General features: G+C 36.6%; 1 protein-coding gene across 1 annotated transcript; it reads right to left on the bottom strand.

The window, feature by feature from the left end:
* Positions 1–3,894: 3,894 nt before the first annotated feature.
* On the bottom strand, positions 3,895–12,016 carry LOC126818149 (sodium channel protein 1 brain). The gene is made up of 7 exons (XM_056100506.1): positions 11,984–12,016; positions 11,027–11,171; positions 9,696–9,830; positions 8,523–8,921; positions 5,809–5,911; positions 4,725–4,981; positions 3,895–4,092 (listed from the first exon to the last, which is right to left on the bottom strand). Exons 2-7 carry the CDS (start codon positions 11,081–11,083, stop codon positions 3,895–3,897), a joined length of 1,149 nt encoding a protein of 382 aa, XP_055956481.1. The 5' UTR covers positions 11,084–11,171; positions 11,984–12,016.
* Positions 12,017–14,876: the final 2,860 nt, after the last annotated feature.

The following is a 14,876-nucleotide window of genomic DNA, read 5'->3' as shown; positions in this document are numbered from 1 at the left end:
TAAATAGAAAATATAGATATTTCCTCGTGCAACAACAGGTTAAAGCGGAAATTGCAAATTTTCTAAGAAAGTCAAAACGTAATTATTTCTATGTCTTTTGCTCAATAGGTTGTCAACTCACAATTATACGATCATAGGTGTCATTCTCACACTTAAGATTCATTTACACAGGAAATAATAACACAATTACCTCCCAATTACCTCCCTTGTTTTCTATTCTCCACCATGGAGTAGCGATATTCAAACATTTTTAAATGAAGAGGAAAATGATATTTTTGCCAATTTCTCAGCTGGCAATAGTGAATTATAGGATTAATAGGATTATTCTTTAACAAGGTAGGACTGTTTATGGATACCATCTATTTTCAGGCTTCATTTTAATAAATTTTAAAAATATAACTTAAAAATTTGCAATTTCCGCTTTAAAGTAGAGATGTTTTAATCATCATAACATTTTGGGTATCAATAGCAATTTGATTAAAACACAGATACTATTTCGTTTCGTTTTTTATAGTTCAAACTTTCATTTTACTTGTCTTCCCTATGCTAGGATCTGGAACAGTTGTTATATAGCCAACATTCTGGATGATGTGAGGGATTAGACAATGAAACGGTCTGTTACTGTGTGTTTTTAGCGTGAAGTGCACAGAACTGTGGGTAACCCCCTAGAAACATCAACACTGATTGGTTAATCAAATGTCTGACGTAACCTTGCGCTACAACTGGTCAGATCATCATGTAGTAGAGGTCATCAAAAGTATAGAAAAAAAACGATCGCCAAAGGAAATATAGATCTGTATTTTAATCATACTGAACAAATAGAAAACATTTTGTTAATTTTATTAAGGGCTAGGCCACACTAATTTTAATTTCTGCTTCGGGAACACCTGCTAAAATGAAATTTGTCTCCTCGTTTCTTCAGACTACAGACTTATTCAAAAACTAAAAGTACCTAGTCGCGCTGTTCAAAAGTATGGCATTAAACACTATTTTATTTCTTCTGGAAAAAATCTTTAAAAGTCAAAAGTACTTGATTGTGCCGTTAAAAAAAGTTTAGTTCCGAATTTTTAATTTTTGAAATTTTAAACTAAACATCTTTTACATGATTCAAGTGTCTATTTAGTTATATAGACCTCACGAAGAACAGAAGATCAAATGGCGTTGCATTATCTATGTGTGCGAGGAAATTAGAGAAGAGTTTTTATTTAGAGATAATTAAAGTTGCTTTCTGGTCATCAATAAAATATAGATTATGATTCAGGATAGCCATTTAAAGTAACGATTCATTATTTCCATTTTTCGCTAACAGCGAGCACCATAGATCAATGAAATTTCAATTCATCACATCTCTGTAAATACTGGACAGAACTGAATCATTGTTGAACTGATATTAGAGATCCAGCGCTCACAATATGGTAGTTTGCAAGGGATTCATATATTGCTAAAATAACGCGACAAGACTTTCTATTTTTCTTATGTTTTACCTTTTTCTTCTGGGACAGTCTCTGTGCCGTCTGTTCCACGTTCATCAACACCTGGCTCCACCATATTCCTCTTCGGTAGACACGCACAGCACAGATTTTTGATTCGGAGAAACGCTAATTTCAATCTTGATTCTTCCACTTTGGTCGATTCTTTGTGTTTGTTCATACTGTCTGTAGCGAAGGCGTTCAGCAACAACGCCAAAAATAAATTCAGAACCTGAAATCGTAAATAAACTATGTATGAAAATTTCTTTTTTATTTTGGTCATTTTCAGAGTAACAAACAGCAAAATAGTAACTGAGAATTGTCCCAAGAATCAATAAGAAACCTCTTATGATTGGCTGTGTCACTGGACAAATATGAAATCTCCTTAACAAAGCCTTTAGATTTGAATAAAGTGACTTGCCCAATGGGTCATTTTGGGACTAACATATGGTCCATCATTATTATGATACTGTGATTGGGTATAACAAGAGTTTCTATTAGTTGGAGGAAACTTGTGAAGCTAGAGAAAACCCACGGGCTTAGATAGGCGACACTACTCCTTGTCACGTACAAGCACGGAATCGAAACCATGCCACTTCACTCAATAACAGACCTTATCATCCAATGAGCAAGTGTTAACCATTTGACAACCCTTTAAGAATTTACAATTTTCAATTTTTTTATTTAATTGTATGTTTTAACTCCAAGCAAAGATTGGGCGTGGTTGGTTTTTATAAATTAATACCTACTGTAAATTGATTATCCTCTATGTAAACTTCTTTGTATTTCAATTGCTATAAGGTTCTTTAATATGTTTACTTCTAATTTTGTTTTTTCATATCATTTGAATCAGCATAAAAAAATCTAACCAAATTAATTTCTTACCATAAAATTACCAAAGACCAGAGCTGGAAGAAATATCAACATACAAAGTTCGTCTTCTGCTTTCATACAATCCCACAACGGTTCGATCCATTCTCCGCACAAAACACGGAATATCATCATACACGAGTGAAAAAAATCATTAAAATTCCACCTGCAGCAAAATATAAAAAATCATTTTAGTATTTATCTGAAATCACAGAGTCCTGTCACAGTTCTGTTAGTCCCAGTAACAAGTGTGGTGTGAACAGAACTGAGTCCTGTTACAGTTCTGTCAGCCCCAGTAACAAGTGTGGTGTGAACAGAACTGAGTCCTGTTACAGTTCTGTCAGCCCCAGTAACAGAATAAGAGGGACAATTCAGTTAGTGAATATTCTATCAAGTTCCCTGCCTTCAGTGTCAGATGTAACTATAACTTGATAGGCTGAAGCCTAAGGTCTCAAGATCTAAGGAACCTCTGGTCTCAGATTTGCTCAATTTGTTTAAAACACAATCTTATCTTCTATCAAGTCGTGAGGCTGGAGGATATTGGGAGGGCGTCATAAGTGGAATAGCCTACACCCTGTTTGCACATTTATAAAGAGAGAGGGAGAAATGGGGTTTAACGTCTACTTGACACAAACTAGGTCATTTCGGGACTAACATTTGGTTCAATTTTATTTCAATAATTCGTTTAGCAGTGGGAGGAAACTGGAGGACCTGGAGAAAACCCAGGTACAACTGGGGAATCAAAATCACGCCAGTTGACTCTATGACAGACCTTATAAAACAGCACGCACATGCTAACCATTTGGCCATCCACATTTATTAAAGAAATATAACGTACCTTGGAACAGGGTCGGGATGAAAGACGGCTGGTTGATATTTATCGTTAAACAACTGTAAACCACTGACGGCAAAAATATAAATAATAATAGCTAAAATAACGGTGAGATTTCCGAGAGCTCCGAATGTATTGACGATGATAGATATCAGTAATCTCATCGTTGGCCAGGATTGAGCCAACTTAAATACACGTAACTGAAATAATAATAGAAAAAATAATTTTACAATTAGGGGTTTTATATAGGCTATGTCTGTTCCCCAATCCCTATTCAGATACAAATCTCAATAAAAAAAATTACTTATAAAAAAAAAAACAAACCCAAAACAATTAATCATTATAATTATAAATAATAAAAAATAAATAAATAATTCTTAACAATAAATCATTATAATTTTAAATAATAATAATTGGGCCCCTGATGAATTTGGACCCTGGGCAAAGACCGGTATCCTGCTAGTATACATTATAAACTAGGTCATTTCGGAACTAACATATGGTTCAGTTTTATTTCAATAATTCGCTTTCGCATACAGGTCTTTAGCTGTAGCAGAAAACACGAGACGTCACTTGACACAGTGACAGACCTTGTGATCTAAACGATTTTAGTATTCTCTCACCGAATCCACCTATAAACTTAAAGAGGAGACAACTGCTATTTTAATGTTCTGAAAACAGACAAGCCATCGATGATGTCCTCTAATCCCAGGTCTATTAAACTCAAAGAGAGAAGACAAAACGACTTACCAATCTAAATGTTCTGAAAACAGACAAGCCATCAATGTCCTCTAATCCCAGATCTATTAAACTAGCAATAACAATCACCAGATCAAACACATTCCATCCAGATTTAAAATAATATTTACTGAATGCTGTTATCTTTAATATTGCTTCTAGTGTGAATACCACAGTAAATACCTGAAAATACAATTATACGTTATAATAATAATATGAATATTTGTATATCGCTATTCCATACTGACTGTACAACCATGGTGCATGAAAGGAGTTAAAGTAGCTAATTCTTTAACTCAATATCATCCAAAGTCTTCGACACTGAAAACACGAATTATTTGTCAATTTAAATCAACATTAATGTTGTTATCTTACCGGGAAAAGATGAGCTTCTGATATTCAATATTTTTACGACAAAATAAACAATTTACCATTGGTACACGAATCGTGTATCATAATGCATTTCAGCGCCATTTGTAACAAGGGACTTGAAGAACAAGGCTAGTCATATTCCACAAGTCATGTCATATTCTTGAGCATGTGCTATAAATACTACGGCGTAGACTGGAATAACCAGACACCAAGGTTTTTAAATGGTAAGTTGGTAATTGTAGCAGAAAATGATTTTATACAAGGTTCCATTAAAGACACACAATCTTCAGTGAAATATGAATGATTTTTGTGCTTGGTCAACAGTAGGCCTACTTGCCTATACAGGCAAATCTCACGCGACAAAAACTGAGAGCCCTGTCGATCAAGACACCATTTTTAATGAGTGTTATTTATCAATATAACAAACAGAGGAAAATACTTACATAGTTGGCGATTCTGATGACTTCTGCTGTTAATGTGGACATCTCGTGATGTTCGGTTGCCATGAGAACGGTGTTTAATATAATACACAGTGTTATAAATAGATCGAAGAGAGGGTCTGACACAAATCGGAAGATGTAACCTTGGAAACGGACCCATGGATTATAGCCACATCGCCAACATGTTGAACAACAGAAACAATTCCTATCGAGGACTTGTCCGTGGTACTCCATATCTTCAGGATCTTCGAGTTCATCCGCTAAAATAAAAACATTTAAACATATATTTCTTTTGACCGTCTGCAATCTTTTGACCGTCTGACATCTTATTTATCTTATAATCCTTTAGCACTCGGACAGTCCAAATCTGCACTAACCAGGGCTCCTTAGATCCACCCACAAACCACCCGAATCACATCAGGGGCGTGGTGACCCATGATTTTGCATGAGAAACAAGATCCTGGCCGGGTCCCAAAAACAATATTTGTATGTGTGTGTGTGTGTGTGCGGGGGTGGGGGTGGGGGTGGGGTGGCAGTCCCTCCCAGTGTCACTGGGTAATATTGGGCTGTATGGATCATGCTAGAGTCGATTTGTAGCATATCTGAACCACCGTATATGTTTGACACTTTTAATTGTGACTATAATGTTGAAAACCGCATGATTTTTTGCCACTTTCAAGGGGCGCAAAAACTCAGACCAACCTCATCATTGCGTCCCTCTCACTTAGCCCCCAAGTCACATGATCATTTCGGGACTAACATATGGTTCAATTTTATTTCAATAATTTGCTTGCGCGTAGGAGTCTTTAACAGTGGGAGGAACCTGGAGACCTGGAGAAAACCCACTAGGTCGAAACTATGCAAGTTGTCTCAATGACAGACTTTATGATACAACACGTACATGCTAACCATTCAACCCCACGATGATCAAAGGTATTTAAATCATATTTTATTGAGGAATCTACTAGTAGACCACTCCATATCGGACGAGTCACTCTCAACACAACTAGGATCGTGTTGTGGCCTCCAGAAATATCCCAGTATGCTTCATGCTAAACATAACGCTGCTTCCTCTCGGATAGCTTACCCCTGAGTATAACGGATCCGGATGTATCCTGACTGTAGTCCGACACCATACTTCCTTCACCAAGAGTAGATTTTCTCTCCAATAAAACACTCGAGGATGATACCTGAAATCAGACAGCAATTACATCCACGATTAATATTGACGTAAAAATATTTAATATAAAATAAAAGAAAAGTCTGGTTTTATCCAAACACCATATATATAATACAGCTTGTGACACCGGTCTCCGTTTCCAGATAAAGACTGGCGGGTTTAAGTTGTTTGAAAACGTATCACATATATTGAGTTAGTTGCTCGGCACTAAAGCTGAGGATTTTAAGAACTTTTAACACAAAATTAAGCCGCTTTATTCTCCAAAATATAATCAAGATTGGCCCTTTAACAAAATATTTTTAATTTAAATATTATTTTGCGGGGGTAATGTTTACAATGTAGGGATTTAAAAATGCGTATTTAAAAACTAAAAAAAATACACTTAAATTGCCGTGTCCAATTGATTTTTTTTACACTCAAAAATAAATCTGGTTAAAAATAAATCAACAAAAAAGGGTGCTAGAGCGATAGGTAAAATATATAGTGCAACATTTTCAGCATGCATATAGAACCAATATGTGTACATAAAAAAACAAAATGTCTACAAAATGAAATAAATTTTAACTGTGAAAAAAACTTGAGAAAATAACGGGTGACAAGATAACCAAGACTTACTTTCATAAACCCCTGTAATGGATAAAAAAAAATCCCGATAATTATTTTAAGGCAGTTGATAATTTTATCCATGTACTTCGGACAGGGATTGGCTTTAACGGACATTTTGTACAACAACAACCTGACTAATCAAGACGTCTGCTGTGCGGGAAATTTTGCACAGACAGCACCGTTTCCATCTACACTTCGTTGAATTCCGTCAAGAGTTATTTTACGTGCACGCTAACATGCAACAACTTCGAAAAAATCCCGAGGAATCCTGAGAAATTTTCTCTATCAACACCAGGCATCTAATCTGTAATCTCCAGGTTACAAAGTCAGGGATCTCCAAAAACACATCCTTTACAATAATAAAGAGAGAGGGAGAGAGAAATGGGGTTTAACGTCCATTTAACACAAACCAGGTCATTTCGGGACTAACACATGGTTCAATTTTATTTCAATAATTCGCTTCCGCGTAGGGGTCTTTAGCAGTTTGAGTAAGGACTCAGAGAAAACCTACAAGGTTGGACAGGCGACCCTACTCCTTGTCACCTACAACCGGGGAATCGAAACCACGCCAGTTGACTCAAAGACAGACCTTATGATAAAACGCGCACACACTAACTATTCGACCATCCAACTGTCCTTACAATAATAAACATGGATTAATAGAAAATAAACATATTGTGCACAATTTACCTACATTATTTTGACATGCGGCAGTTTCACAAGACAAGTCTTGCTATTCTAACTTTTCAACATGCAATATGGTGAATTCATGCCAATTGTGCAGCGTTCATCTGCTGTTTAACTATTCTAACCCCTGATTGGTCAGTTTTGATGTTATTAAATTGATGCTAACCCCTGATTGGTCAGATATGAGGTCATTAAATTTGATCTGTCCCCTAATTAGGCTGATAGGATTTTGTTTAATTTTATCTAAAGCCATGGAATAGGCAAATGGCATTTTTTGCTTGATAGCACACCCTCGATAAACTGCGCCAGAAATATATTTTTAACTCTTAGAACCCGAAATGCTGCAAAACCGGTTTGACGTTGTATCGCATATACCCGAAATGTCGGTTTTGCGGCTTGGGGCGTGTCGTTTGAATCGCGGCCTTAACAATAATAATTTAGCCAATCAAAATACAGTTTACCGTTTGCTCCGGGTCTGTTGGTAACAGTGACTTCCTTCTAGATTGTTTACATTTAGATATTAGCAAATTATTCGATATAATATGTGTTCTAAACGATTAAATACAACGGATGCGCTAGCTTTTATAATGAGCCATAATGACGACGATATTTATGGTTCGGATTACGGCAATGAGAGCGACTTTGAAAGTGAATATGATTCAGATTCTGACGAAATTAAATATTGTGATTAAATATCGTTGTTTCATCATTTCACACAATTTTAAACACATATAATATCAAATTCACACCTAACATTTAGTCCCAATCAAAATGACGTCATTTTTCCAAATTCCTGCTGTAAAGTCAGGGTGGGGTGTGCCACACCCAAAATATTTTCAGGGTTCAAAGGGTTAAGTAACTTGTATTCCATCATCTACCAATGTTTTACCAATCTGATTAAATCATTTACTATATGAAAACTGTGTCATGTTATTCTCTCATTCAGTTCTTAAATGTTGTTTAAACAATTTACTTGTAACCGAATTCAAGAGGCCATCTTCTTTTAATATGTGTACAAGATAGAGAGTAATGTGGTTTAACGTCGACTCGACACAATCTAGGTCATTTCAGGACTAACATATGGTTCAATTTTATTTCAATAATTTGCTTGAGCATAGGGGTCTTTAGCAATGGGAGAAAACCGGAGGACAACGAAAAAAACCTGAGGTTGGACAGGTGACCCTACTCCTTGTCATATACAAGTGGAGATTCAAAACCACACCAGTTGACTCAATGACAGACCTTGTGATTTCACAGTGATGCGTTAAATTCCTTATCCCCACTCCCACCTGCATAAAAATTGTGTACAAAAAATACGGATAACTTACGTTTCCAGCACTATCTTGTTTGATCAAGATTTTACGCAAGATGTTTTTAGGTTTCCCCTTTGTTTCGGATCCACTGCTCATGCTCATCATGTCCGAGTCTAATTTATCCTGGCTGTCAGAATGTCGGATGACTTTTCGAGTTCCTTTCATATTTTCTGAGAATCCGCTATCTTTACTTGGCTTCTTTATCATTGGTTTATTTGGATTCACGGGACTGAATTTAGGATTTACGGTACTGATTTTTGGCCAATGAGAGCCTCTCCGTTTATCAAGTTCTAGTTTGGATTCTTTATTATCGCGATTTTTCTGTTTACGTTTGTTGGCCACTGATATAATGGCTACGTCATAAAGTGGGTTGGGTTTTTTCTTTCTTTCACCAGCTCTTTCTCTTTCACGTTCCTGTTAAAAGAAATGAAATGAAATGTGGTTTAACGTCCTACTGTTCTGCTCCGAACTGGGCTAATGAGAGAGAGAGAGAGAGAGAAATGGGGTTTAACGTCCACTCGACACAAACTAGGTCATTTCGGGAACTAACACATGGTTCAATTTTATTTCAATAATTCGCTTGCGTGTAGGGGTCTTTCGCTGTGGGAGGTAGTGGGAGGTAAACGGAGGACCCGGAGAAAACCCACAAGGTTGGACAGGTGACCCTACTCCTTGTCACGTACAACCGGGGAATCGAAACCTCGCAGGTTGACTCAATGACAGACCGTACGACACAGCGCGCGCGTGCTAACCATTTGGGCATCCAACCCCCCCTGGGCTAATGAAGACGGACATACGCCAAATAGTGTGCTATGAGGGAAATTTTGACCAAACAATGGCACTGCGGACTACTCTTATATCGAATTCCACTGTCAAGGGATCTTTTTTTGTGCACGCCAATGTGTACACGGGACCATGGTTTTTCATCCCATCCAGCCAACTACATACTGTTCTTTGTCAGACCCTCCCGTCCTGCACCAATACGGAAAATCAAGAGAAGGTTTCCTGGGCAGGAGCGAACCTAACCCCTCCTAACTAACACCTCCTAGTTAGAGAGTCAGCATCTGACTCACTGAGCTAACTCGGCTCCAGACTATTAGCCAATTAGATCCCTTACCTGTCCTAGGCAGGAGCGAAACTAACCCCTCCTAACGCGACTCCAGACTATCAGCCAATCAGATCGCTTACCTTTCCTGCACTCTCTGCTTCTTCCTCGTATGAAAGAGCGACAACGGCTAACATCAGATTGATCAGATAAAACGATCCAAAAAATACGACCAACACAAAAAACACGACATTCCACGGACCACTTGCTCTTATTACCTAAAATATATCCATAAAAACAAAAATCATTTTATATTCTTGATAACAAACCGCGGTGGAATATTAATTAATACTTCAATCAATAATGTGGTTGTGTGTAGGGGTCCTTTAGCAGTGGGAGAAAATCGGAGGACCTGCAGAAAAATCCACCAAATATTGGACAGGCGACTCTACACCTTGTAAATTAGACACTCATTATCAAAACTGAATGATCAGCTTTAAACTGGAGACAAGTACAAATTAGATGATTTTAAATGATTTTTACAAATTTTCAAATAAAGATTTGATTTTAAACGAATGTGAAAGAAATTAGTGCTAGATACACAAGATTAAATGATACTTGGGTTACAGTTATGTTAATGATATAGGTAAAATAGTTTTTTAATTACCCCCCCTTTAAATAGTGTACTAGATGTGGACGTATCACGTGGAATATTGAAACCAACAACAATAACTTATATTACAATGAAAAATAAACGTGAGCCAATAATTTACAATATAAATTGATATATAATTTATTCTGGTTATTATTCAAGTATACAATAAACCATTCTAATATATTCATATGATTAAGAGGTCAGAGGTTATTTGTTGCCAGTGACACACCCCCCAACAATACAGGTATACTCGTCTAGACTATTGTAAAATGTACTATGAATTGAAATCACGGCTTATTTCTACATGGAAATCAATATATTTTCATGATCCTTTATTTATTGTGAGAATCAAAATTATCCTACAGGCAATGACAAAAAGTTTTCCAAAATATATAAAGACAAGAATAAAAAAGGTCGGGTCATATTGGGACTAACTTATGATTCAATTTTATTTTAATAATTGGCAAGTAGGGGTCTTTAGCAGTGGGAGGACCTAGTGAAAAATCATTAGGTTGGATAGGTGACCCTACTCCTTGTCATGTACAAATGTAGGGTTGAAACCACATCACTTAACTCAATGACAGACCTAAAGCATATGCGGCAAATCCTCCCAAAATAATCTGTACGACAATGATAGCGTAGGGGTCTTTAGCAGTGGGTGGAAACCGGAGGACCCGGAGAAAACCCATGAGGTTGGACAGGCAACCCTACTCCTTGTCACATACAACCGGGGAATCGAAACCCCGTCAGTTGACTCAATGACAACATGCAGCAAACCCCGCAAAAAATAATCTGTACGACAATGATAATGAGACTGACCTTATCATAATTATCTTCCCAGAAATCCAGTGTAATCAACTGAAAGGCATTCAGCATAGCCCAACCAAAATGATCGTAATTTGTATAACCGTTATTAGGGTTTTCACCAATATCTGGTAAACAGATATAATCACTGGGACAGCCCCTAAAAATATAAACAAAAAAATATGTAAAATAATAACCCAGAGAGAAAAATATATATATGTATGTAGAAAAAGACAAAACCCAACCAAAATTTTGAAATTTGACAACGGGAAACGCGTTTTGCAAGCACTTCTGGGAGAAATCTAGGTATCATATTTTCCAAATTTATGCTGCTATTTTGACTATAAGACATACTACTGTATTACACAAGACACTCATGACAGGTCTGCTTAAGATAATGCTAATACAATGTATTTCTATCCAAATAATAAATTGCATCTTATACATATCGAGGCATGAATACATGTATCAAAGACCATTTCACCTTAAGGTGACAGACATTTGCACATCAGCATAATATATTTTACTAATCGTTGTGTATGTATGATTTTTCGCGTGCACACTCTCAATTTTTTGAGGGGATTCCGTGTGAAAATTAGAGCTCTCAGGGGGGCCCCGCTTATACGGGTGGACTTATTGTTTAATGGGGGCCTGGGAGGACACCGTCCTCCTAAACTCCCTGCCAGCACGCCCCTGAGCCCAATCGGAGCAGAACAGTAGGATGTTAAACCCCATTTCATTTCATTTCATTTCAAAAACCAGAGTTTGTAAATTCTCGTGAAGGTTCTTCTCAACTTGAGGAATAGGCGGGGGGGGGGGGGGGGGGAAACTAGGTCATTTTGCCACTAGCATATGGTTCGATTTTTTTAGTTCAATAATTCGCTTGTGTTTTTCTTTTCAAGGGTCTGGGAGGACCCAGAGAAAACCAAAGGTTGACCTTATTTATGATAATATAAAATATTATCTCCTCACCCAGCACCGGTAGTATTACCACAAATAACAGGATTATCATCCTCTTTTAACCAATTCGCTAAAAATACACAAAAAATCCAATAAATATACAAGAATTAAACAATAAATATACAAGAATTAAACAATAAATATACAAGAAGTATACAAATATACAAGAATATACAAATATACAATAAGTATACAAGAAGCATACAATAACTATACAAGAAATATACAATAAATATGAAGAGCCCCGGGGAAGAATGATCTAAGTCACTTTTTCAACCCCAGTTAATGGCGCCATCTGGTAGCAAATTGTATAAGCTTTCTGTGGAACAATCAATTTCAGGCAAAAACGATCGGAGTCACATCGAACCAAGGCCCTTCTGAAATGGCCTCTCTGACAATTATGTCCATCGTACCCTTTATTTGACCTTAATATGGCTGAAAAGGGGAAGTCAGTTGTTGTACTGGTAATAATGATTCGTATTACACATCATTTTGAAGTTGTAATTAAACCCACTCGTTGTTCTGTTCGCGTCAAGCATTCTCGTCCAAAAGTTGAAAAAAAGACAAAAATGTGACTAAGATTGTTCTTCCCCTGGACTCTTCATATATAAATAAATGAAAGCTACTGGTGTGTGATTTTTAATCTGTTGTTAATAATGTGAAGAAAGTTTAAACTTTACGTGATATATCGGTATAAAACAGGGTTCAATCCCTTTTGGTATCCTCAGCTAAGGCCTACTTATAACTTGCCAATAGTATAAACATGACTTCTGTTTTTTATACCATTCATACGATTAGAAGCTGTTTCTTGCTGACCCTTTGTCCGACACCACAGACAAGGGGAAGCAAGATTGATAAATAACGGGGAACTTAAGTTTAGAATTTACTCAAAATTGTTCGCCTTATTTTAACTAAAATATAGCCCTTTATAAAACTTTTGTTGTTTTAAGGTTTCAAATACATCAATAAGAAACTATATGCAAAGTTTTGTGTTTCTGGATCAAAGATATTTCTCATAAACAATGCTTGAAAGTTGAATAAATTCTTAAATTAAGTTTGAGAATGTCTTGTGAAACAGGGGCCAGGGCATGTTTTGTGAAATAGGGGCCAGGGCATGCTTTGTGAAACAGGGGCCAGGGCATGCTTTGTGAAACAGTGGCCAGAGCATGTTTTGTGAAACAGTGGCCAGGGCATGCTTTGTGAAACAGGGGCCAGGGCATGCTTTGTGAAATAGGAGCCAGGGCACCTTTTAAGGAACGTGAAGCACTGGGGCAATGTGGATGTATTTGTCTGGGTTATAACAGGGATTGAACCCCGGATTAGTGAGTTTTCATTTTTCTTACTTTCGTTTTTTATGAATAGGTCATAACTCTCTGATGAATCAGTAGCGTTAAAAACAGCAACACATTTCTGTCGTAATACTCCACGATAGACTTGTAGACCAAATAAGGCAAACACCATTAAACAGAAGAGAGTCAACATCAATACATCGACTAACATCTTGAAAGCACGAAGTAATGCGTTAACGATCGTCTTTAACCCTGAAAATATACAACAACATCATCATCATCATCATCATCATCATCATCATCATCATCATCATCATCATCATCATCATCATCATCCCTGTTATACATTGAATAAAAAGAGAGAAATGGAGTGAAATGTCCACTCGACACAAACTAGGTCATTTTGGGACTAACATATAGTTCAATTTTATTTCAATAATTTGCTTGCGTGTAGGGGTCTTTAGCAGTGGGAGGAAACTGGAGGTTGGAAAGGCGAACCTACTCCTTGTCACGTACAACTGGGGAATTGAAACCACCCCCAGTTGACTCAATGACAGACCTTATGATTCAACGCACTGAGCATTCGGCCATCCAGCCCCCCATTTGACAAAGGAAATCAAAAATTCAATATAGAAACTGGATATACTTCATGTGAATAACTCTATATGCACGTTACCTGGCACAATGTTGACTGTTTTTAACGCTCGTAAGACCCGGAACGTTCTTAATACTTGAACATTACCCACGGATGTATCAGGAGAGATCTCTTCTATCAAAATAGTCGTAAATCTGAAAAATATAAAACATATTTATTAATTTTGTGTAAGTCTTAAATTAGTTTCTATTATTCCATGCGGCCATCTTTGATTATCAGTGGTTTTAAAGTAATAATAATTTTAAAATCATTTTGATAAATGGTAAACAATCTTTGGGGGCTTGAAATCTGTGTATACTAAAATCAGCTCTGGAAAAAAAAGAGGAAATGATAATAAAATCATAATTAATTACGCAGACACAAATAACAATCAAATCATACTAACACGGACACAACGTGAACACAATGACGATAAAATCATACTTACGCAGACACAATGACGATAAAATCATACTTACGCAGACACAATGATGATAAAATCATACTTATGCAGACACAATGATGATCAAATCATACTAACGCGGACACAATGACGTTAAAATCATACTTACGCAGACACAATGACAATAAAATCCAGCCAATTCCAGGCATCTCGTAGATATGTATATTTATCTACAATAAACCCTCTCGCTATAACCTTTATCATCATCTCAAAAAAATAGATCACCAAAAATATATACCTGTAAAACAAATAAAACAAATCAATAAAACTAGAAATAAAATGGAGTTTAACGTCCTACTTTTCTGCCCCGACTGGGCTAATTAAGACAGTGTGCTATGAGAAAAATTTTGCTCAGACAGTGATATAAAAAGGACAATTCTTTTGGTGTTGTCTAGGTCGATAGCTGGGGTTTAAAAAGGGCTAATACAGGAAATCCCCAGTGTGTTGTGTAGATTTGATAAATAGGGTTTATTAACGTCCTACTGTTCTACACTCACTAATGCAAAATAAATATAGCGA

This window comes from Patella vulgata, chromosome 4 (genome assembly GCF_932274485.2).
Source record: "Patella vulgata chromosome 4, xgPatVulg1.2, whole genome shotgun sequence".
NCBI classification, from domain to species: domain Eukaryota; kingdom Metazoa; phylum Mollusca; class Gastropoda; family Patellidae; genus Patella; species Patella vulgata.
Note: the sequence above shows the minus strand (reverse complement) of the source record. Positions and strands in the feature narration are given on the sequence as shown.

Coding starts and splice junctions, on each gene's coding strand:
- LOC126818149 (XM_056100506.1), bottom strand. CDS start 11,083: ATGCTGAATGCCTTTCAGTTGATTACACTGGATTTCTGGGAAGATAAT. Junction 8,922..9,695: donor AAGCAGAGAGTGCAGGAAAG/GTAAGCGATCTG, acceptor TTCTTTTAACAG/GAACGTGAAAGAGAAAGAGC. Junction 4,093..4,724: donor TCATCAGAATCGCCAACTAT/GTAAGTATTTTC, acceptor TTGTATTTTCAG/GTATTTACTGTGGTATTCAC.